At 37.4% G+C, this 23,443-nt stretch overlaps 1 protein-coding gene across 2 annotated transcripts in view; it reads right to left on the bottom strand.

Moving 5' to 3' along the window:
- Positions 1-118: 118 nt before the first annotated feature.
- col6a4a (collagen, type VI, alpha 4a) overlaps positions 119-23,443 on the bottom strand; it is a 105,874-nt gene continuing 82,549 nt past the window's right edge. The window contains exons 41-43 of one of the 2 annotated variants that reach the window (XM_088084719.1): positions 3,379-3,549; positions 2,949-2,996; positions 119-2,091 (exon numbers count right to left, since the gene is read on the bottom strand). In XM_088084719.1, coding sequence (XP_087940845.1) covers positions 1,916-2,091; positions 2,949-2,996; positions 3,379-3,549 — 395 coding nt within the window. In that variant the 3' untranslated portion in view covers positions 119-1,915. The remainder of the gene's footprint in view (positions 2,092-2,948; positions 2,997-3,378; positions 3,550-23,443) is intronic. The other variant, XM_088084720.1, reaches the window with a different exon arrangement.

The raw sequence follows: 23,443 nt of genomic DNA on the forward strand, positions 1-23,443 counted from the left end.
AGAACTGTAACGTCGATCTGACGTTTGTCTCTGACATCAGCAAGTCGCTCCTCCCGGTTAAAATAAACGTCTTTGTAGTTTTCATCCCAAAATCCACTTTCAATAAAGAAACATCAGGTTTTCTTAAATTCTTTATTATTGTTGTTTTTTACATGAAGCACCATTGGTCGGTTTGATGAGTCACAGATTTCAGGTCCACACAGACGACACGCTGAAGCCGCGACACGTTTCAGACCTTTCAAGGCTCAGACTGGGACTCGAGTCGCTCTGCAGCCGCTTCAGGCACAACGTGTTCGTATTTGTGGATTAACTCTGAACCGACGACGACCTGAAGCGGCAGCAGCTCGAGTCCAGTCTGATCCTTCTGAAGGAACTCGAGTCTCATTTTCAGAGTTTGGTCTGTCAGTTTAAATAACAGACGTTTTTTTTTTTTAAAAAAGACACAAAAATATCGTAATTCAAATTCCAATTTCTACGCTTTGTGTTTCTAGTCCTAAACAAGTCAACATTTGTTGTTTTGGGAAAAACTGAATCAAAAATGGTCCCTCATCAAGTCCCACATGTTGTGCTTCAAGTCCTAAACAAGTCAATATTTTTGAGTTTGAGAAAAAAAAAGAAGGTCAAAAATCATCACTTGTCAAGTCCCAAGTCCTTCGCATAGCCTTTCATGTCCTAAACAAGTCTTTATCTGTTAAATTTGAGAAAAATGTACCTAGTCAAGTCAATGTTTGCTGAATTAAAGAATCGTTCCGAGTTGCTTCCCTGACCTGCGCTTGTTTTTAAAGTCCTAAAAAGTCATTTTTTCAAATGTTCGAAGATAAAATCAAGTAAAAAAATGTCGCTGTAGCTGAATGTAGCTGAAAAGTGACTCTGAGGTGGTCAAATGTGCTTCAGGACCTGATGTTTGTTTTCTGGTTGTTTTAATGTTGTCGATGACCTAAACTCCAAAATTAAGACTCGGATATTTTCCCTCGGGTGTGTTGTTGTGTCCGGAAACGGAGTAGTATAAAAAGTGTCTAAATTACAAACATTTCTTTGTAAAAACTAGAGCCAGGTGTGAGTTGAATCGATTATTTCTGATCAGTTATGGAAAAGACGTATCGTGCAGCTCATTTATCCAAAGAAACATAAAATAAAGATAAACTCTGCAGGATTTTCCTACGAGAATATTCAGACTCGTACAGAAGTCGTTCCTCTCTGTCTGTGCGTCTCTGCACAGACGCTGAGCTCTCGCTGGATTTGATCGATTTCTGTTTATTTTCTGTTTATGGGCGTGTCGCCCCGCAGTGCTCAGGTGAGGTTTATAGAAAAGGTCGCGACCAGGCGTCTAAGAGCCGTGGCGCTGGAAAAAAAAACACAACTAAAGCGAGAGAGAATCTGCGTTTAGAAACAGTGACCAACAGTCCTGCAGAGTTTCACTTTAATGTTTGTCATTTCTGATGTGATTCCTTCAAACATTCATTTTGAGTCAGAACAAACATCAACCCGCTTCGTAGAACTAGCACCTGACGTGACGAAAAACTAAAGTAACCTGTAAAATGTGGTAACAGTGTCCTGCAGTTCAGTTTTCTATTGCAAAATGTTGAAGGTTTAAAAAAAAACAACTAGGTAAACAAAACATGCATGTTGAAGGAAAAAAAAACACCTTTTATTGTGAAAAATAACCCAAAATCCTTTTAATCGCCAGCTGCAGAGTTTTGGAGCAGCTGAAACATTCCCTGAAGTGTTTTAGCAGAAACTAGTTAGCAGTTAAATTGTCCCAAACAACCTCAGCTGTGGGAAAAGGCTCTGAAATCCTTCATAGCGAGTCTCTGGTGTTTTTCCTTGAAGATGCATGTTTTCTAAAGGTTCTGCTGTCACACGGTTGCTGCACAGCGGCGATTTTTTTCTGTCCAACCGATCCGAGACGTCCTCCTCACCGACTTTTCGTCAGACAGAGGTTCTCACACTCCTCTTGAGTCTTGAAGCGGTTTGCGTTTCCGCCGCAGCCGCCGTACCAGAAGCGAGAACATTCTCGTTGTTCGGTGTCAAAGAACCACATCATGGTGTAGTTGGAGCAGCCGCCCTGATCCTGGCCGAGGAAACAGCTGTCTGCAGGAGGTACAGTGAACGTCACGCACCACCAACACTCAACATTTCTGTCTGAATATCTGCTGAGAATGTAGAATATTTTCATTCCTGCTGAACAGCTTTTATATCAGTGATTTTTTTTTCTTTCAGTTTTCAGCGGATCTGAGATCCGAATCAGAGACTCCTCAGTCAGGTGAGACTGCTTTACGTCACCTGTCTCTTTTCTTTTATTTAGTGTTAAAATTTTGTTGCATTTATGATCTGTCGTCAACTATATTATGTGAAAGCTTCTGTCACACTGAACATCATGCTGAACTTAAACTTTAAATCTTTATTTATTTAAAAGATGAATAGCCGAATCTGCTTGGACTGACGTAATTGTGAGTCGGGTACAGCCCAAAGTTTCACTTCTTCCGGAGACTTAGTGCATTAGTTAATGCATGCACGCATTTCATAGAAAATCTTTAAAAAAACATGAAATAAATCAAATCAGAACTGAAAATGCTCATCAGGACTCACAGATTCATTCTTCGAAGTCGATGAGCGGAAAAGCAGTATGGTCCTATATCACGTATGTATTCTTATTCTCGCTTATCTATGTCTTTGTTGGTCATTGTTGTAGTTTTGCACACATATTTATAGTTTCATATTTTTAACTTACTAGTTTTACACACTGCATTGTACACACATACTCAGCATACTGCACATACTTTATTTTAAATACCTGAATATTTACATACTAGTGCTAATTGTGACTGTATTTCTGTTATATTCTTTATATAACTTTATATAATATATTTATATTCTTCATGTAACGAATCACAGTTTCCCCCCCGGGGACCAACAAAGTATTTCTGATTCTGAGAAAATATTTTTACCTTTAGAGGCGAAGTTGACCAGCTCCGGTGTGGGCAGGATGTCTGGATCTGCGAGAGACGGCACAGTCAGGGCGGAGCTTCAGGTATTTACATCATCACACTGCAGCATCAGCTCATTTCTGTTTCTCTAACTACCAGACAGCCAAACATTTTGGGAGTTTTGTATTGTTACAGTACTCGTAGTAAACAAGTGAGTGATTGTGTTTTACTTCTTGAGACAATCTTAAAAATAATTTAGCTATTGAATCTCCAGCGATCATGTCAGAGAGCGGCGCAAACACAAACTGTTAAAGTTATAAGACGAGGAGAAAAACAAGAAATTTGATCAAACATTCAGACGTAGAATCAGAGCGTCAATCACGAAATCATCAGTGTGTGAGGCGTTAATGTGAGGCGGTCCACAGAGACACTTTGTTCAGGCGGGACTTACTATGAGCGCCACATGTCCGGAAACATTCGTTTTCCGTGTTAAAGCGGTTGGCGTTGCCGCCGCAACCGCCATACCAGAAGGGAGAGCATGCACCGATGTTTGTGTCAAAGAACCACTGTTGGACAAAGTCCGCACACTGGACACCAGCATCAGCATCCAGCTGACACTGAGCTGAAAGCAGAACACAGACATTTACTACAAACACACAGAGCAGCCCTCCGGAGCAGCAGCTCTGCAGCCAGAGCGCCTGCAGCCAGAGCGCCTGCAGCCAGAGCGCCTGCAGCCAGAGCGCCTGCAGCCAGAGCGCCTGCAGCCAGAGCGCCTGCATACAGAGCACCTGCATACAGAGCGCCTGCATATAGAGCGCCTGCAGCCAGAGCGCCTGCATACAGAGCGCCTGCATACAGAGCGCCTGCAGCCAGAGCGCCTGCAGCCAGAGCGCCTGCATACAGAGCACCTGCATCCAGAGCGCCTGCAGCCAGAGCGCCTGCATACAGAGCACCTGCATACAGAGCGCCTGCAGCCAGAGCGCCTGCATACAGAGCACCTGCATACAGAGCGCCTGCATACAGAGCGCCTGCATACAGAGCGCCTGCAGCCAGAGCGCCTGCATACAGAGCGCCTGCAGCCAGAGCGCCTGCATACAGAGCGCCTGCAGCCAGAGCGCCTGCATACAGAGCACCTGCATACAGAGCGCCTGCAGCAATCCACTGTATGCCTAATCTGAGTTTAGCTTTAATATTTCATCCTAAAAATACAGGTCCAGCAATATCGTTTTTTTAGGCCCGATACAGATTAAAATATATCATTATTATTATTTTTATATTATTATTAATATTAGTATTGTTATTATTTTTATTAAAATATTATTATTGTTATTTTTATATTATTATTATTATTATTAGTTAATGAGACCAATAACAGATATTTGGAACCAATTTGAATTTTCAACAAAGATGAAAATCTTTTTGCCAAAGTTTTGAATTTGGAATATAAAAAACACACACACAAAACTTTTTTTTAAATAGCAAATGTTTAAACAAAACTGAAACTTTCTACATCATATACAGCAAGTTCCCGGCAACTTTTTTCATAAAGTGAAAATTAAATTAAAATAAATGAAAAAAATCTCCCTGAGGAAGTAAAAGTTCCTCTCATGCTGACACTTTATTTGCACTTTTTAATTAAATTTATAAACAGATGCAGATATTCAGCGAACGCCAAATACTGGCCCCAATAACCAACCAGGCCGGTAATCCGTCAACCGAAACTGAATTGACAATTTGGGAATTGCTAGGACGTAAATGCTGAGAACTGCTGCTCCAGGAGAACACGTGCAGACTGATGAGGGATAAATGCAGACGTGTGAATCTTTCCAGACAAACACACACAAACAGGTTCAGTTCAACCACAGTGTTCATGAATGAAGCGTTAATAAACGATTAATAAAACACAGGTGAGACATGAAAGAGAAACCTCGAGACAGAAGCATGCGTTCAGTAACTCAGACACAGAAACAATCAGTGAAAACTCAAAACTGCAGGTCTAAAGCTTTTTAAAATTAATTTCGCCCGTCGTCCTGACAATGCTGACTGTGGTCATGAACACAGACAGAGATTAAGATTATCAGGCGTCTAATCTGGTGTCAGTTGTACTTGAACAAGTCAACACACGAACACGTTACTTCTGTCATACCATAGTAAATTATGACATTTTCAGCTAAACTTTCAGCCATTTTTAGGAGGGGTCAAAATTTGACTTTTTTCGCCATACTATACTATTGCCTTGTCGGCCATTTTTCTTGACATGCTAAATTATCATTTTTTGGGCATTTTTTGGACTTTATTTCCACTCTGCGTGCTATCACGCGTCTCTACAAGCTATTCTATGTGGTTTTCAGCCATTTTTTGGAGGGGTCAAAATTTGACTTTTTTCGCCATACTATACTATTGCCTTGTCGGCCATTTTTCTTGACATGCTAAATTATCAGGTTTTTGGCGTTTTTTGGACTTTATTTCCACTCTGCGTGCTATTACGCGTCTCTATAAGCTATTCTATGTGGTTTTCAGCCATTTTAGGAGGGTCAAAATTTGACTTTTAGCCATACTATACTATTGCCTTGTCGGCCATTTTTCTTGACATGCTAAATTATCATTTTTTTGGCGTTTTTTGGACTTTATTTCCACTCTGCGTGCTATTACGCGTTACTATAAGCTATTCTATGTGGTTTTCAGCCATTTTTAGGAGGGGTCAAAATTTGACTTTTTTGCCATACTATACTATTGCCTTGTCGGCCATTTTTCTTGACATGCTAAATTATCATTTTTTTGGCATTTTTTGGACTTTATTTCCACTCTGCGTGCTATCACGCGTCTCTATAAGCTATTCTATGTGGTTTCCAGCCATTTTAGGAGGGGTCAAAATTTGACTTTTTTCGCCATACTATACTATTGCCTTGTCGGCCATTTTTCTTGACATGCTAAATTATCAGGTTTTTGGCGTTTTTGGACTTTATTTCCACTCTGCATGCTATTACAGCGTTACTATAAGTTATTCTATGTGGTTTTTAGCCATTTTTAGGAGGGGTCAAAATTTGACTTTTTTCGCCATACTATACTATTGCCTTGTCGGCCATTTTTCTTGACATGCTAAATTATCATTTTTTTGGCGTTTTTTGGACTTTATTTCCACTCTGCGTGCTATTACAGCGTTACTATAAGCTATTCTATGTGGTTTTCAGCCATTTTTAGGAGGGGTCAAAATTTGACTTTTTTGCCATACTATACTATTGCCTTGTCGGCCATTTTTCTTGACATGCTAAATTATCATTTTTTTTGGCGTTTTTTGGACTTTATTTCCACTCTGCATGCTATTACGCGTTACTATAAGCTATTCTATGTGGTTTTCAGCCATTTTTAGGAGGGGTCAAAATTTGACTTTTTTCGCCATACTATACTATTGCCTTGTCGGCCATTTTTCTTGACATGCTAAATTATCATCTTTTTGGCGTTTTTGGACTTTATTTCCACTCTGCGTGCTATTACTGGCGTCTCTATAAGCTATTCTATGTGGTTTTCAGCCATTTTAGGAGGGGTCAAAATTTGACTTTTTGCCATACTATACTATTGCCTTGTCGGCCATTTTTCTTGACATGCTAAATTATCATTTTTTTGGCGTTTTTTGGACTTTATTTCCACTCTGCGTGCTATTACGCGTTACTATAAGCTATTCTATGTGGTTTCCAGCCATTTTTAGGAGGGGTCAAAATTTGACTTTTTTGCCATACTATACTATTGCCTTGTCGGCCATTTTCTTGACATGCTAAATTATCAGGTTTTTGGCGTTTTTTGGACTTTATTTCCACTCTGCGTGCTATTACGCGTTACTATAAGCTATTCTATGTGGTTTTCAGCCATTTTTAGGAGGGGTCAAAATTTGACTTTTTTTGCCATACTATACTATTGCCTTGTCGGCCATTTTTCTTGACATGCTAAATTATCATTTTTTGGCGTTTTTTGGACTTTATTTCCACTCTGCATGCTATTACGCGTCTCTATAAGCTATTCTATGTGGTTTTCAGCCATTTTTAGGAGGGGTCAAAATTTGACTTTTTTCGCCATACTATACTATTGCCTTGTCGGCCATTTTTCTTGACATGCTAAATTATCATTTTTTGGCGTTTTTGGACTTTATTTCCACTCTGCGTGCTATTCTGGCGTCTCTATAAGCTATTCTAGGTGGTTTCCAGCCATTTTTAGGAGGTGTCAAAATTTGACTTTTTTCGCCATACTATACTATTGCCTTGTCGGCCATTTTTCTTGACATGCTAAATTATCAGGTTTTTGGCGTTTTTTGGACTTTATTTCCACTCTGCGTGCTATTACGCGTTACTATAAGCTATTTTATGTGGTTTTCAGCCATTTTTAGGAGGGGTCAAAATTTGACTTTTTTCGCCATACTATACTATTGCCTTGTCGGCCATTTTTCTTGACATGCTAAATTATCATTTTTTTGGCGTTTTTTGGACTTTATTTCCACTCTGCGTGCTATTACGCGTTACTATAAGCTATTCTATGTGGTTTTCAGCCATTTTTAGGAGGGGTCAAAATTTGACTTTTTTCGCCATACTATACTATTGCCTTGTCGGCCATTTTTCTTGACATGCTAAATTATCAGGTTTTTGGCGTTTTTTGGACTTTATTTCCACTCTGCGTGCTATTACGCGTCTCTATAAGCTATTCTATGTGGTTTTCAGCCATTTTTAGGAGGGGTCAAAATTTGACTTTTTTCGCCATACTATACTATTGCCTTGTCGGCCATTTTTCTTGACATGCTAAATTATCAGGTTTTTGGCGTTTTTGGACTTTATTTCCACTCTGCGTGCTATTACACGTTACTATAAGCAATTCTATGTGGTTTTTAGCCATTTTTAGGAGGGTCAAAATTTGACTTTTCGCCATACTATACTATTGCCTTGTCGGCCATTTTTCTTGACATGCTAAATTATCATTTTTTGGCGTTTTTGGACTTTATTTCCACTCTGCGTGCTATTACAGCGTTACTATAAGCTATTCTATGTGGTTTTCAGCCATTTTTAGGAGGGGTCAAAATTTGACTTTTTTCGCCATACTATACTATTGCCTTGTCGGCCATTTTTCTTGACATGCTAAATTATCAGGTTTTTGGCGTTTTTTGGACTTTATTTCCACTCTGCGTGCTATTACGCGTCTCTATAAGCTATTCTATGTGGTTTTCAGCCATTTTTAGGAGGGGTCAAAATTTGACTTTTTTGCCATACTATACTATTGCCTTGTCGGCCATTTTTCTTGACATGCTAAATTATCATTTTTTTGGCGTTTTTTGGACTTTATTTCCACTCTGCGTGCTATTACGCGTTACTATAAGCTATTCTATGTGGTTTTCAGCCATTTTAGGAGGGTCAAAATTTGACGTTTTCGCCATACTATACTATTGCCTTGTCGGCCATTTTTCTTGACATGCTAAATTATCATTTTTTTGGCGTTTTTTGGACTTTATTTCCACTCTGCGTGCTATTACGCGTTACTATAAGCTATTCTATGTGGTTTTCAGCCATTTTAGGAGGGGTCAAAATTTGACTTTTTAGCCATACTATACTATTGCCTTGTCGGCCATTTTTCTTGACATGCTAAATTATCATTTTTTGGCGTTTTTGGACTTTATTGCCACTCTGCGTGCTATTACGCGTTACTATAAGCTATTCTATGTGGTTTTCAGCCATTTTTAGGAGGGGTCAAAATTTGACTTTTTTCGCCATACTATACTATTGCCTTGTCGGCCATTTTTCTTGACATGCTAAATTATCAGGTTTTTGGCGTTTTTTGGACTTTATTTCCACTCTGCGTGCTATTACGTTACTATAAGCTATTCTATGTGGTTTCCAGCCATTTTAGGAGGGTCAAAATTTGACTTTTTGCCATACTATACTATTGCCTTGTCGGCCATTTTTCTTGACATGCTAAATTATCATTTTTTGGCGTTTTTGGACTTTATTTCCACTCTGCGTGCTATTACGCGTTACTATAAGCTATTCTATGTGGTTTTCAGCCATTTTTAGGAGGGGTCAAAATTTGACTTTTTTCGCCATACTATACTATTGCCTTGTCGGCCATTTTTCTTGACATGCTAAATTATCATTTTTTTGGCGTTTTTGGACTTTATTTCCACTCTGCGTGCTATTCTGGCGTCTCTATAAGCTATTCTATGTGGTTTTCAGCCATTTTAGGAGGGGTCAAAATTTGACTTTTTGCCATACTATACTATTGCCTTGTCGGCCATTTTTCTTGACATGCTAAATTATCATTTTTTGGCGTTTTTGGACTTTATTTCCACTCTGCGTGCTATTACGCGTCTCTATAAGCTATTCTATGTGGTTTTCAGCCATTTTTAGGAGGGGTCAAAATTTGACTTTTTTCGCCATACTATACTATTGCCTTGTCGGCCATTTTTCTTGACATGCTAAATTATCAGGTTTTTGGCGTTTTTTGGACTTTATTTCCACTCTGCGTGCTATTACGCGTTACTATAAGCTATTTTATGTGGTTTTCAGCCATTTTTAGGAGGGTCAAAATTTGACTTTTTAGCCATACTATACTATTGCCTTGTCGGCCATTTTTCTTGACATGCTAAATTATCATTTTTTGGCGTTTTCTGGACTTTATTTCCACTCTGCGTGCTATTACGCGTTACTATAAGCTATTCTATGTGGTTTTCAGCCATTTTTAGGAGGGGTCAAAATTTGACTTTTTTCGCCATACTATACTATTGCCTTGTCGGCCATTTTTCTTGACATGCTAAATTATCAGGTTTTTGGCGTTTTTTGGACTTTATTTCCACTCTGCGTTCTATTACGCGTTACTATAAGCTCTTCTATGTGGTTTTCAGCCATTTTTAGGAGGGGTCAAAATTTGACTTTTTTCGCCATACTATACTATTGCCTTGTCGGCCATTTTTCTTGACATGCTAAATTATCATTTTTTTTGGCGTTTTTTGGACTTTATTTCCACTCTGCATGCTATTACGCGTTACTATAAGCTATTCTATGTGGTTTTCAGCCATTTTTAGGAGGGGTCAAAATTTGACTTTTTTCGCCATACTATACTATTGCCTTGTCGGCCATTTTTCTTGACATGCTAAATTATCAGGTTTTTGGCGTTTTTTGGACTTTATTTCCACTCTGCATGCTATTACGCGTCTCTATAAGCTATTCTATGTGGTTTTCAGCCATTTTTAGGAGGGTCAAAATTTGACTTTTTGCCATACTATACTATTGCCTTGTCGGCCATTTTTCTTGACATGCTAAATTATCATTTTTTTGGCGTTTTTTGGACTTTATTTCCACTCTGCGTGCTATTACGCGTTACTATAAGCTATTCTATGTGGTTTCCAGCCATTTTTAGGAGGGGTCAAAATTTGACTTTTTTCGCCATACTATACTATTGCCTTGTCGGCCATTTTTCTTGACATGCTAAATTATCAGGTTTTTGGCGTTTTTGGACTTTATTTCCACTCTGCGTGCTATTACGCGTTACTATAAGCTATTCTATGTGGTTTTCAGCCATTTTAGGAGGGGTCAAAATTTGATTTTTTCGCCATACTATACTATTGCCTTGTCGGCCATTTTTCTTGACATGCTAAATTATCATTTTTTGGCGTTTTTGGACTTTATTTCCACTCTGCGTGCTATTACGCGTTACTATAAGCTATTCTATGTGGTTTTCAGCCATTTTTAGGAGGGTCAAAATTTGACTTTTTTTCGCCATACTATACTATTGCCTTGTCGGCCATTTTTCTTGACATGCTAAATTATCATTTTTTGGCGTTTTTGGACTTTATTTCCACTCTGCGTGCTATTACAGCGTTACTATAAGCTATTCTATGTGGTTTTCAGCCATTTTTAGGAGGGGTCAAAATTTGACTTTTTTGCCATACTATACTATTGCCTTGTCGGCCATTTTTCTTGACATGCTAAATTATCATTTTTTTGGCGTTTTTTGGACTTTATTTCCACTCTGCGTGCTATTACGCGTTACTATAAGCTATTCTATGTGGTTTTCAGCCATTTTTAGGAGGGGTCAAAATTTGACTTTTTTCGCCATACTATACTATTGCCTTGTCGGCCATTTTTCTTGACATGCTAAATTATCATTTTTGGCGTTTTTGGACTTTATTTCCACTCTGCGTGCTATTACAGCGTTACTATAAGCTATTCTATGTGGTTTTCAGCCATTTTTAGGAGGGTCAAAATTTGACTTTTTTGCCATACTATACTATTGCCTTGTCGGCCATTTTTCTTGACATGCTAAATTATCATTTTTTGGCGTTTTTGGACTTTATTTCCACTCTGCGTGCTATTACAGCGTTACTATAAGCTATTCTATGTGGTTTTCAGCCATTTTTAGGAGGGTCAAAATTTGACTTTTGCCATACTATACTATTGCCTTGTCGGCCATTTTTCTTGACATGCTAAATTATCATTTTTGGCGTTTTTGGACTTTATTTCCACTCTGCGTGCTATTACGGCGTTACTATAAGCTATTCTATGTGGTTTTCAGCCATTTTTAGGAGGGGTCAAAATTTGACTTTTTTAAGCCATACTATACTATTGCCTTGTCGGCCATTTTTCTTGACATGCTAAATTATCATTTTTTTGGCGTTTTTTGGACTTTATTTCCACTCTGCGTGCTATTACGCGTTACTATAAGCTATTCTATGTGGTTTTCAGCCATTTTTTGGAGGGTCAAAATTTGACTTTTTGCCATACTATACTATTGCCTTGTCGGCCATTTTTCTTGACATGCTAAATTATCATTTTTTGGCGTTTTTGGACTTTATTTCCACTCTGCGTGCTATTACGCGTTACTATAAGCTATTCTATGTGGTTTTCAGCCATTTTAGGAGGGGTCAAAATTTGACTTTTTCGCCATACTATACTATTGCCTTGTCGGCCATTTTTCTTGACATGCTAAATTATCATTTTTTGGCGTTTTTGGACTTTATTTCCACTCTGCGTGCTATTACAGCGTTACTATAAGCTATTCTATGTGGTTTTCAGCCATTTTAGGAGGGTCAAAATTTGACTTTTTTTCGCCATACTATACTATTGCCTTGTCGGCCATTTTTCTTGACATGCTAAATTATCAGGTTTTTGGCGTTTTTTGGACTTTATTTCCACTCTGCGTGCTATTACAGCGTTACTATAAGCTATTCTATGTGGTTTTCAGCCATTTTTAGGAGGGGTCAAAATTTGACTTTTTTGCCATACTATACTATTGCCTTGTCGGCCATTTTTCTTGACATGCTAAATTATCATTTTTTTGGCGTTTTTTGGACTTTATTTCCACTCTGCGTGCTATTACGCGTTACTATAAGCTATTCTATGTGGTTTTCAGCCATTTTTAGGAGGGTCAAAATTTGACTTTTTGCCATACTATACTATTGCCTTGTCGGCCATTTTTCTTGACATGCTAAATTATCATTTTTGGCGTTTTTTGGACTTTATTTCCACTCTGCGTGCTATTACGCGTTACTATAAGCTATTCTATGTGGTTTTCAGCCATTTTTAGGAGGGTCAAAATTTGACTTTTTTCGCCATACTATACTATTGCCTTGTCGGCCATTTTTCTTGACATGCTAAATTATCATTTTTTGGCGTTTTTGGACTTTATTTCCACTCTGCGTGCTATTACAGCGTTACTATAAGCTATTCTATGTGGTTTTCAGCCATTTTAGGAGGGGTCAAAATTTGACTTTTTTCGCCATACTATACTATTGCCTTGTCGGCCATTTTTCTTGACATGCTAAATTATCATTTTTGGCAGTTTTTGGACTTTATTTCCACTCTGCGTGCTATTACGCGTTACTATAAGCTATTCTATGTGGTTTTCAGCCATTTTTAGGAGGGGTCAAAATTTGACTTTTTTCGCCATACTATACTATTGCCTTGTCGGCCATTTTTCTTGACATGCTAAATTATCATTTTTTTGGCGTTTTTTGGACTTTATTTCCACTCTGCGTGCTATTACAGCGTTACTATAAGCTATTCTATGTGGTTTTCAGCCATTTTTAGGAGGGTCAAAATTTGACTTTTTCGCCATACTATACTATTGCCTTGTCGGCCATTTTTCTTGACATGCTAAATTATCATTTTTTGGCGTTTTTGGACTTTATTTCCACTCTGCGTGCTATTACAGCGTTACTATAAGCTATTCTATGTGGTTTTCAGCCATTTTTAGGAGGGTCAAAATTTGACTTTTTAGCCATACTATACTATTGCCTTGTCGGCCATTTTTCTTGACATGCTAAATTATCATTTTTTGGCGTTTTTTGGACTTTATTTCCACTCTGCGTGCTATTACAGCGTTACTATAAGCTATTCTATGTGGTTTTCAGCCATTTTTAGGAGGGTCAAAATTTGACTTTTTTCGCCATACTATACTATTGCCTTGTCGGCCATTTTTCTTGACATGCTAAATTATCATTTTTTTGGCGTTTTTTGGACTTTATTTCCACTCTGCGTGCTATTACGCGTTACTATAAGCTATTCTATGTGGTTTTCAGCCATTTTTAGGAGGGGTCAAAATTTGACTTTTTTGCCATACTATACTATTGCCTTGTCAGCCATTTTTCTTGACATGCTAAATTATCAGGTTTTTGGCGTTTTTTGGACTTTATTTCCACTCTGCGTGCTATTACGCGTTACTATAAGCTATTCTATGTGGTTTTCAGCCATTTTTAGGAGGGGTCAAAATTTGACTTTTTTCGCCATACTATACTATTGCCTTGTCGGCCATTTTTCTTGACATGCTAAATTATCATATTTTGGCGTTTTTGGACTTTATTTCCACTCTGCGTGCTATTACGGCGTTACTATAAGCTATTCTATGTGGTTTTCAGCCATTTTAGGAGGGTCAAAATTTGACTTTTTTCGCCATACTATACTATTGCCTTGTCGGCCATTTTTCTTGACATGCTAAATTATCATTTTTTGGCGTTTTTGGACTTTATTTCCACTCTGCGTGCTATTACGCGTTACTATACGCTATTCTACGTGGTTTTCACCCTTTTTTAGCAGGGCTCAAAATTGGTCTTTTTCGCCATACTATACTATTGCCTTGTCGGCCATTTTTCTTGACATGCTAAATTATCATTTTTTTGGCGTTTTTTGGACTTTATTTCCACTCTGCGTGCTATTACGCGTTACTATAAGCTATTCTATGTGGTTTTCAGCCATTTTTAGGAGGGGTCAAAATTTGACTTTTTTCGCCATACTATACTATTGCCTTGTCGGCCATTTTTCTTGACATGCTAAATTATCATTTTTTGGCATTTTTTGGACTTTATTTCCACTCTGCGTGCTATTCTGGCGTTACTATATGCTATTCTATGTGGTTTTCAGCCATTTTTAGGAGGGGTCAAAATTTGACTTTTTTGCCATACTATACTATTGCCATGTCGGCCATTTTTCTTGACATGCTAAATTATCATTTTTTTGGCGTTTTTTGGACTTTATTTCCACTCTGCGTGCTATTACGGCGTTACTATAAGCTATTCTATGTGGTTTTCAGCCATTTTAGGAGGGGTCAAAATTTGACTTTTTCGCCATACTATACTATTGCCTTGTCGGCCATTTTTCTTGACATGCTAAATTATCATTTTTTTGGCGTTTTTTGGACTTTATTTCCACTCTGCGTGCTATTACGCGTTACTATAAGCTATTCTATGTGGTTTTCAGCCATTTTTAGGAGGGGTCAAAATTTGACTTTTTTCGCCATACTATACTATTGCCTTGTCGGCCATTTTTCTTGACATGCTAAATTATCAGGTTTTTGGCGTTTTTTGGACTTTATTTCCACTCTGCGTGCTATTACGCGTTACTATAAGCTATTCTATGTGGTTTTCAGCCATTTTTAGGAGGGGTCAAAATTTGACTTTTTTGCCATACTATACTATTGCCTTTTCAGCCATTTTTCTTGACATGCTAAATTATCATTTTTTGGCGTTTTTGGACTTTATTTCCACTCTGCGTGCTATTACGCGTTACTATAAGCTATTCTATGTGGTTTTCAGCCATTTTTAGGAGGGTCAAAATTTGACTTTTTTCGCCATACTATACTATTGCCTTGTCGGCCATTTTTCTTGACATGCTAAATTATCATTTTTTGGCGTTTTTGGACTTTATTTCCACTCTGCGTGCTATTACGCGTTACTATAAGCTATTCTATGTGGTTTTCAGCCATTTTTTGGAGGGGTCAAAATTTGACTTTTTTGCCATACTATACTATTGCCTTGTCGGCCATTTTTCTTGACATGCTAAATTATCATTTTTTTGGCGTTTTTTGGACTTTATTTCCACTCTGCGTGCTATTACGCGTTACTATAAGCTATTCTATGTGGTTTTCAGCCATTTTTAGGAGGGGTCAAAATTTGACTTTTTTCGCCATACTATACTATTGCCTTGTCGGCCATTTTTCTTGACATGCTAAATTATCATTTTTTTGGCGTTTTTTGGACTTTATTTCCACTCTGCGTGCTATTACGCGTTACTATAAGCTATTCTATGTGGTTTTCAGCCATTTTTAGGCAAGCTCAAAATTTGACTTTTTTTGCCATACTATACTATTGCCTTGTCGGCCATTTTTCTTGACATGCTAAATTATCATTTTTTGGCGTTTTTTGGACTTTATTTCCACTCTGCGTGCTATTACAGCGTTACTATAAGCTATTCTATGTGGTTTTCAGCCATTTTAGGAGGGTCAAAATTTGACTTTTTGCCATACTATACTATTGCCTTGTCGCCCATTTTTCTTGACATGATAAATTATCATTTTTTTGGCTTTTTTGGACTTTATTTCCACTCTGCGTGCTATTACGCGTTACTATAAGCTATTCTATGTGGTTTTCAGCCATTTTTAGGAGGGGTCAAAATTTGACTTTTTTCGCCATACTATACTATTGCCTTGTCGGCCATTTTTCTTGACATGCTAAATTATCATTTTTTTGGCGTTTTTTGGACTTTATTTCCACTCTGCGTGCTATTACGCGTTACTATAAGCTATTCTATGTGGTTTTCAGCCATTTTTAGGAGGGGTCAAAATTTGACTTTTTTCGCCATACTATACTATTGCCTTGTCGGCCATTTTTCTTGACATGCTAAATTATCATTTTTTTGGCGTTTTTTGGACTTTATTTCCACTCTGCGTGCTATTACGCGTTACTATAAGCTATTCTATGTGGTTTTCAGCCATTTTTAGGAGGGTCAAAATTTGACTTTTTTCGCCATACTATACTATTGCCTTGTCGGCCATTTTCTTGACATGCTAAATTATCATTTTTTGGCGTTTTTGGACTTTATTTCCACTCTGCGTGCTATTACGCGTTACTATAAGCTATTCTATGTGGTTTTCAGCCATTTTTAGGAGGGTCAAAATTTGACTTTTTGCCATACTATACTATTGCCTTGTCGGCCATTTTTCTTGACATGCTAAATTATCATTTTTTGGCGTTTTTGGACTTTATTTCCACTCTGCGTGCTATTACAGCGTTACTATAAGCTATTCTATGTGGTTTTCAGCCATTTTTAGGAGGGTCAAAATTTGACTTTTCGCCATACTATACTATTGCCTTGTCGGCCATTTTTCTTGACATGCTAAATTATCATTTTTTGGCGTTTTTTGGACTTTATTTCCACTCTGCGTGCTATTACAGCGTTACTATAAGCTATTCTATGTGGTTTTCAGCCATTTTTAGGAGGGGTCAAAATTTGACTTTTTCGCCATAATATACTATTGCCTTTTCGGCCATTTTTCTTGACATGCTAAATTATCATTTTTTTGGCGTTTTTGGACTTTATTTCCACTCTGCGTGCTATTACGCGTTACTATAAGCTATTCTATGTGGTTTTCAGCCATTTTAGGAGGGTCAAAATTTGACTTTTTCGCCATACTATACTATTGCCTTGTCGGCCATTTTTCTTGACATGCTAAATTATCATTTTTTGGCGTTTTTTGGACTTTATTTCCACTCTCTGCGTGCTATTACAGCGTTACTATAAGCTATTCTATGTGGTTTTCAGCCATTTTTAGGAGGGGTCAAAATTTGACTTTTTTCGCCATACTATACTATTGCCTTGTCGGCCATTTTTCTTGACATGCTAAATTATCATTTTTTTGGCGTTTTTTGGACTTTATTTCCACTCTGCGTGCTATTCTGGCGTTACTATAAGCTATTCTATGTGGTTTTCAGCCATTTTAGGAGGGTCAAAATTTGACTTTTTAGCCATACTATACTATTGCCTTGTCGGCCATTTTTCTTGACATGCTAAATTATCATTTTTTGGCGTTTTTTGGACTTTATTTCCACTCTGCGTGCTATTACGCGTTACTATAAGCTATTCTATGTGGTTTTCAGCCATTTTAGGAGGGTCAAAATTTGACTTTTTTCGCCATACTATACTATTGCCTTGTCGGCCATTTTTCTTGACATGCTAAATTATCATTTTTTGGCGTTTTTGGACTTTATTTCCACTCTGCGTGCTATTACGCGTTACTATAAGCTATTCTATGTGGTTTTCAGCCATTTTTAGGAGGGTCAAAATTTGACTTTTTTCGCCATACTATACTATTGCCTTGTCGGCCATTTTTCTTGACATGCTAAATTATCATTTTTTGGCGTTTTTGGACTTTATTTCCACTCTGCGTGCTATTACGCGTTACTATAAGCTATTCTATGTGGTTTTCAGCCATTTTTAGGAGGGGTCAAAATTTGACTTTTTTCGCCATACTATACTATTGCCTTGTCGGCCATTTTTCTTGACATGCTAAATTATCATTTTTTTGGCGTTTTTGGACTTTATTTCCACTCTGCGTGCTATTACGCGTTACTATAAGCTATTCTATGTGGTTTTCAGCCATTTTAGGAGGGTCAAAATTTGACTTTTTTCGCCATACTATACTATTGCCTTGTCGGCCATTTTTCTTGACATGCTAAATTATCATTTTTTGGCGTTTTTTGGACTTTATTTCCACTCTGCGTGCTATTACGCGTTACTATAAGCTATTCTATGTGGTTTTCAGCCATTTTTAGGAGGGGTCAAAATTTGACTTTTTTAGCCATACTATACTATTGCCTTGTCGGCCATTTTTCTTGACATGCTAAATTATCATTTTTTGGCGTTTTTTGGACTTTATTTCCACTCTGCGTGCTATTACAGCGTTACTATAAGCTATTCTATGTGGTTTTCAGCCATTTTTAGGAGGGTCAAAATTTGACTTTTTTCGCCATACTATACTATTGCCTTGTCGGCCATTTTTCTTGACATGCTAAATTATCAGGTTTTTGGCGTTTTTGGACTTTATTTCCACTCTGCGTGCTATTACGCGTTACTATAAGCTATTCTATGTGGTTTTCAGCCATTTTTAGGAGGGGTCAAAATTTGACTTTTTTCGCCATACTATACTATTGCCTTGTCGGCCATTTTTCTTGACATGCTAAATTATCATTTTTTTGGCGTTTTTTGGACTTTATTTCCACTCTGCGTGCTTTTACGCGTTTCTATAAGCTATTCTATGTGGTTTTCAGCCATTTTTAGGAGGGGTCAAAATTTGACTTTTTTCGCCATACTATACTATTGCCTTCACGGCCATTTTTCTTGACATGCTAAATTATCATTTTTTGGCATTTTTTGGACTTTATTTCCACTCTGCGTGCTATTACAGCGTTACTATAAGCTATTCTATGTGGTTTTCAGCCATTTTTAGGAGGGTCAAAATTTGACTTTTCGCCATACTATACTATTGCCTTGTCGGCCATTTTTCTTGACATGCTAAATTATCATTTTTTGGCGTTTTTTGGACTTTATTTCCACTCTGCGTGCTATTACAGCGTTACTATAAGCTATTCTATGTGGTTTTCAGCCATTTTTAGGAGGGTCAAAATTTGACTTTTTCGCCATACTATACTATTGCCTTGTCGGCCATTTTTCTTGACATGCTAAATTATCATTTTTGGCGTTTTTGGACTTTATTTCCACTCTGCGTGCTATTACAGCGTTACTATAAGCTATTATATGTGGTTTTCAGACATTTAGGAGGGGTCAAAATTTGACTTTTTTCGCCATACTATACTATTGCCTTGTCGGCCATTTTTCTTGACATGCTAAATTATCATTTTTTTAGCGATTTTTTGTCTTTATTTCCACTCTGCGTGCCATTACGCGTTACTATAAGCTATTCTATGTGGTTTTCAGCCATTTTTAGGAGGGTCAAAATTTGACTTTTTGCCATACTATACTATTGCCTTGTCGGCCATTTTTCTTGACATGCTAAATTATCATTTTTTGGCGTTTTTGGACTTTATTTCCACTCTGCGTGCTATTACGCGTTACTATAAGCTATTCTATGTGGTTTTCAGCCATTTTAGGAGGGGTCAAATTTGACTTTTTCGCCATACTATACTATTGCCTTGTCGGCCATTTTTCTTGACATGCTAAATTATCATTTTTTGGCGTTTTTGGACTTTATTTCCACTCTGCGTGCTATTACGCGTTACTATAAGCTATTCTATGTGGTTTTCAGCCATTTTTAGGAGGGTCAAAATTTGACTTTTTAGCCATACTATACTATTGCCTTGTCGGCCATTTTTCTTGACATGCTAAATTATCATTTTTTGGCGTTTTTGGACTTTATTTCCACTCTGCATGCTATTACGCGCTACTATAAGCTATTCTATGTGGTTTTCAGCCATTTTTAGGAGGGGTCAAAATTTGACTTTTTTCGCCATACTATACTATTGCCTTGTCGGCCATTTTTCTTGACATGCTAAATTATCATTTTTGGCGTTTTTGGACTTTATTTCCACTCTGCGTGCTATTACGGCGTTACTATAAGCTATTCTATGTGGTTTTCAGCCATTTTTAGGAGGGGTCAAAATTTGACTTTTTTCGCCATACTATACTATTGCCTTGTCGGCCATTTTTCTTGACATGCTAAATTATCATTTTTTGGCGTTTTTGGACTTTATTTCCACTCTGCGTGCTATTACGCGTTACTATAAGCTATTCTATGTGGTTTTCAGCCATTTTAGGAGGGTCAAAATTTGACTTTTTGCCATACTATACTATTGCCTTGTCGGCCATTTTTCTTGACATGCTAAATTATCATTTTTTGGCGTTTTTGGACTTTATTTCCACTCTGCGTGCTATTACGCGTCTCTATAAGCTATTCTATGTGGTTTTCAGCCATTTTTAGGAGGTGTCAAAATTTGACTTTTTTCGCCATACTATACTATTGCCTTGTCGGCCATTTTTCTTGACATGCTAAATTATCATTTTTTTGGCGTTTTTTGGACTTTATTTCCACTCTGCGTGCTATTACGCGTTACTATAAGCTATTCTATGTGGTTTTCAGCCATTTTGAGGAGGGGTCAAAATTTGACTTTTTTCGCCATACTATACTATTGCCTTGTCGGCCATTTTTCTTGACATGCTAAATTATCATTTTTTTGGCGTTTTTTGGACTTTATTTCCACTCTGCGTGCTATTACGCGTTACTATAAGCTATTCTATGTGGTTTTCAGCCATTTTTAGGAGGGGACAAAGTTTGACTTTTTGCCATACTATACTATTGCCTTGTCGGCCATTTTTCTTGACATGCTAAATTATCATTTTTTGGCGTTTTTGGACTTTATTTCCACTCTGCGTGCTATTACGGCGTTACTATAAGCTATTCTATGTGGTTTTCAGCCATTTTTAGGAGGGTCAAAATTTGACTTTTTAGCCATACTATACTATTGCCTTGTCGGCCATTTTTCTTGACATGCTAAATTATCATTTTTGGCGTTTTTGGACTTTATTTCCACTCTGCGTGCTATTACAGCGTTACTATAAGCTATTCTATGTGGTTTTCAGCCATTTTTAGGAGGGGTCAAAATTTGACTTTTGCCATACTATACTATTGCCTTGTCGGCCATTTTCTTGACATGCTAAATTATCATTTTTTGGCGTTTTTTGGACTTTATTTCCACTCTGCGTGCTATTACAGCGTTACTATAAGCTATTCTATGTGGTTTTCAGCCATTTTAGGGGGGGTCAAAATTTGACTTTTTCGCCATACTATACTATTGCCTTGTCTGCCATTTTTCTTGACATGCTAAATTATCATTTTTTTGGCGTTTTTTGGACTTTATTTCCACTCTGCGTGCTATTACGCGTTACTATAAGCTATTCTATGTGGTTTTCAGCCATTTTTAGGAGGGTCAAAATTTGACTTTTTGCCATACTATACTATTGCCTTGTCGGCCATTTTTCTTGACATGCTAAATTATCATTTTTTGGCGTTTTTTGGACTTTATTTCCACTCTGCGTGCTATTACAGCGTTACTATAAGCTATTCTATGTGGTTTTCAGCCATTTTTAGGAGGGTCAAAATTTGACTTTTTTCGCCATACTATACTATTGCCTTGTCGGCCATTTTTCTTGACATGCTAAATTATCATTTTTGGCGTTTTTGGACTTTATTTCCACTCTGCGTGCTATTACGCGTTACTATAAGCTATTCTATGTGGTTTTCAGCCATTTTAGGAGGGTCAAAATTTGACTTTTTTCGCCATACTATACTATTGCCTTGTCGGCCATTTTTCTTGACATGCTAAATTATCATTTTTTGGCGTTTTTGGACTTTATTTCCACTCTGCGTGCTATTACGCGTTACTATAAGCTATTCTATGTGGTTTTCAGCCATTTTTAGGAGGGTCAAAATTTGACTTTTGGCCATACTATACTATTGCCTTGTCGGCCATTTTTCTTGACATGCTAAATTATCATTTTTTGGCGTTTTTGGACTTTATTTCCACTCTGCGTGCTATTACGGCGTTACTATAAGCTATTCTATGTGGTTTTCAGCCATTTTTAGGAGGGGTCAAAATTTGACTTTTTTAGCCATACTATACTATTGCCTTGTCGGCCATTTTTCTTGACATGCTAAATTATCATTTTTTGGCGTTTTTGGACTTTATTTCCACTCTGCGTGCTATTACAGCGTTACTATAAGCTATTCTATGTGGTTTTCAGCCATTTTTAGGAGGGTCAAAATTTGACTTTTTGCCATACTATACTATTGCCTTGTTGGCCATTTTTCTTGACATGCTCAACTACCATTTTTTTGGCGTTTTTGGACTTTATTTCCACTCTGCGTGCTATTACAGCGTTACTATAAGCTATTCTATGTGGTTTTCAGCCATTTTAGGAGGGTCAAAATTTGACTTTTTTCGCCATACTATACTATTGCCTTGTCGGCCATTTTTCTTGACATGCTAAATTATCATTTTTTGGCGTTTTTTGGACTTTATTTCCACTCTGCGTGCTATTACAGCGTTACTATAAGCTATTCTATGTGGTTTTCAGCCATTTTAGGAGGGTCAAAATTTGACTTTTTTTAAGCCATACTATACTATTGCCTTGTCGGCCATTTTTCTTGACATGCTAAATTATCATTTTTTTGGCGTTTTTTGGACTTTATTTCCACTCTGCGTGCTATTACGCGTCTCTATAAGCTATTCTATGTGGTTTCCAGCCATTTTTAGGAGGGGTCAAAATTTGACTTTTTAGCCATACTATACTATTGCCTTGTCGGCCATTTTTCTTGACATGCTAAATTATCATTTTTTGGCGTTTTTGGACTTTATTTCCACTCTGCGTGCTATTACGCGTTACTATAAGCTATTCTATGTGGTTTTCAGCCATTTTTAGGAGGGGTCAAAATTTGACTTTTTTCGCCATACTATACTATTGCCTTGTCGGCCATTTTTCTTGACGTGCTAAATTATTATTTTTTTTTGGCGTTTTTTGGTCTTTATTTCCAATTTGCGTGCTATTACGCGTGACTTTAAGCTATTCTATGTGGTTTTCAGCCATTTTAGGAGGGGTCAAAATTTGACTTTTTCGCCATACTATACTATTGCCTTGTCGGCCATTTTTCTTGACATGCTAAATTATCATTTTTTGGCGTTTTTGGACTTTATTTCCACTCTGCGTGCTATTACAGCGTTACTATAAGCTATTCTATGTGGTTTTCAGCCATTTTAGGAGGGGTCAAAATTTGACTTTTTTCGCCATACTATACTATTGCCTTGTCGGCCATTTTTCTTGACATGCTAAATTATCATTTTTTTGGCGTTTTTGGACTTTATTTCCACTCTGCGTGCTATTACGTTACTATAAGCTATTCTATGTGGTTTTCAGCCATTTTTAGGAGGGTCAAAATTTGACTTTTTCGCCATACTATACTATTGCCTTGTCGGCCATTTTCTTGACATGCTAAATTATCATTTTTTTGGCGTTTTTTGGACTTTATTTCCACTCTGCGTGCTATTACGCGTTACTATAAGCTATTCTATGTGGTTTTCAGCCATTTTTAGGAGGGTCAAAATTTGACTTTTTCGCCATACTATACTATTGCCTTGTCGGCCATTTTTCTTGACATGCTAAATTATCATTTTTTGGCGTTTTTGGACTTTATTTCCACTCTGCGTG

This window comes from Plectropomus leopardus, chromosome 11, assembly GCF_026936395.1.
Source record: "Plectropomus leopardus strain MGB_pleo_1.0 chromosome 11, ASM2693639v1, whole genome shotgun sequence".
In the NCBI taxonomy this organism is placed as follows: Eukaryota; Metazoa; Chordata; class Actinopteri; order Perciformes; family Serranidae; genus Plectropomus; species Plectropomus leopardus.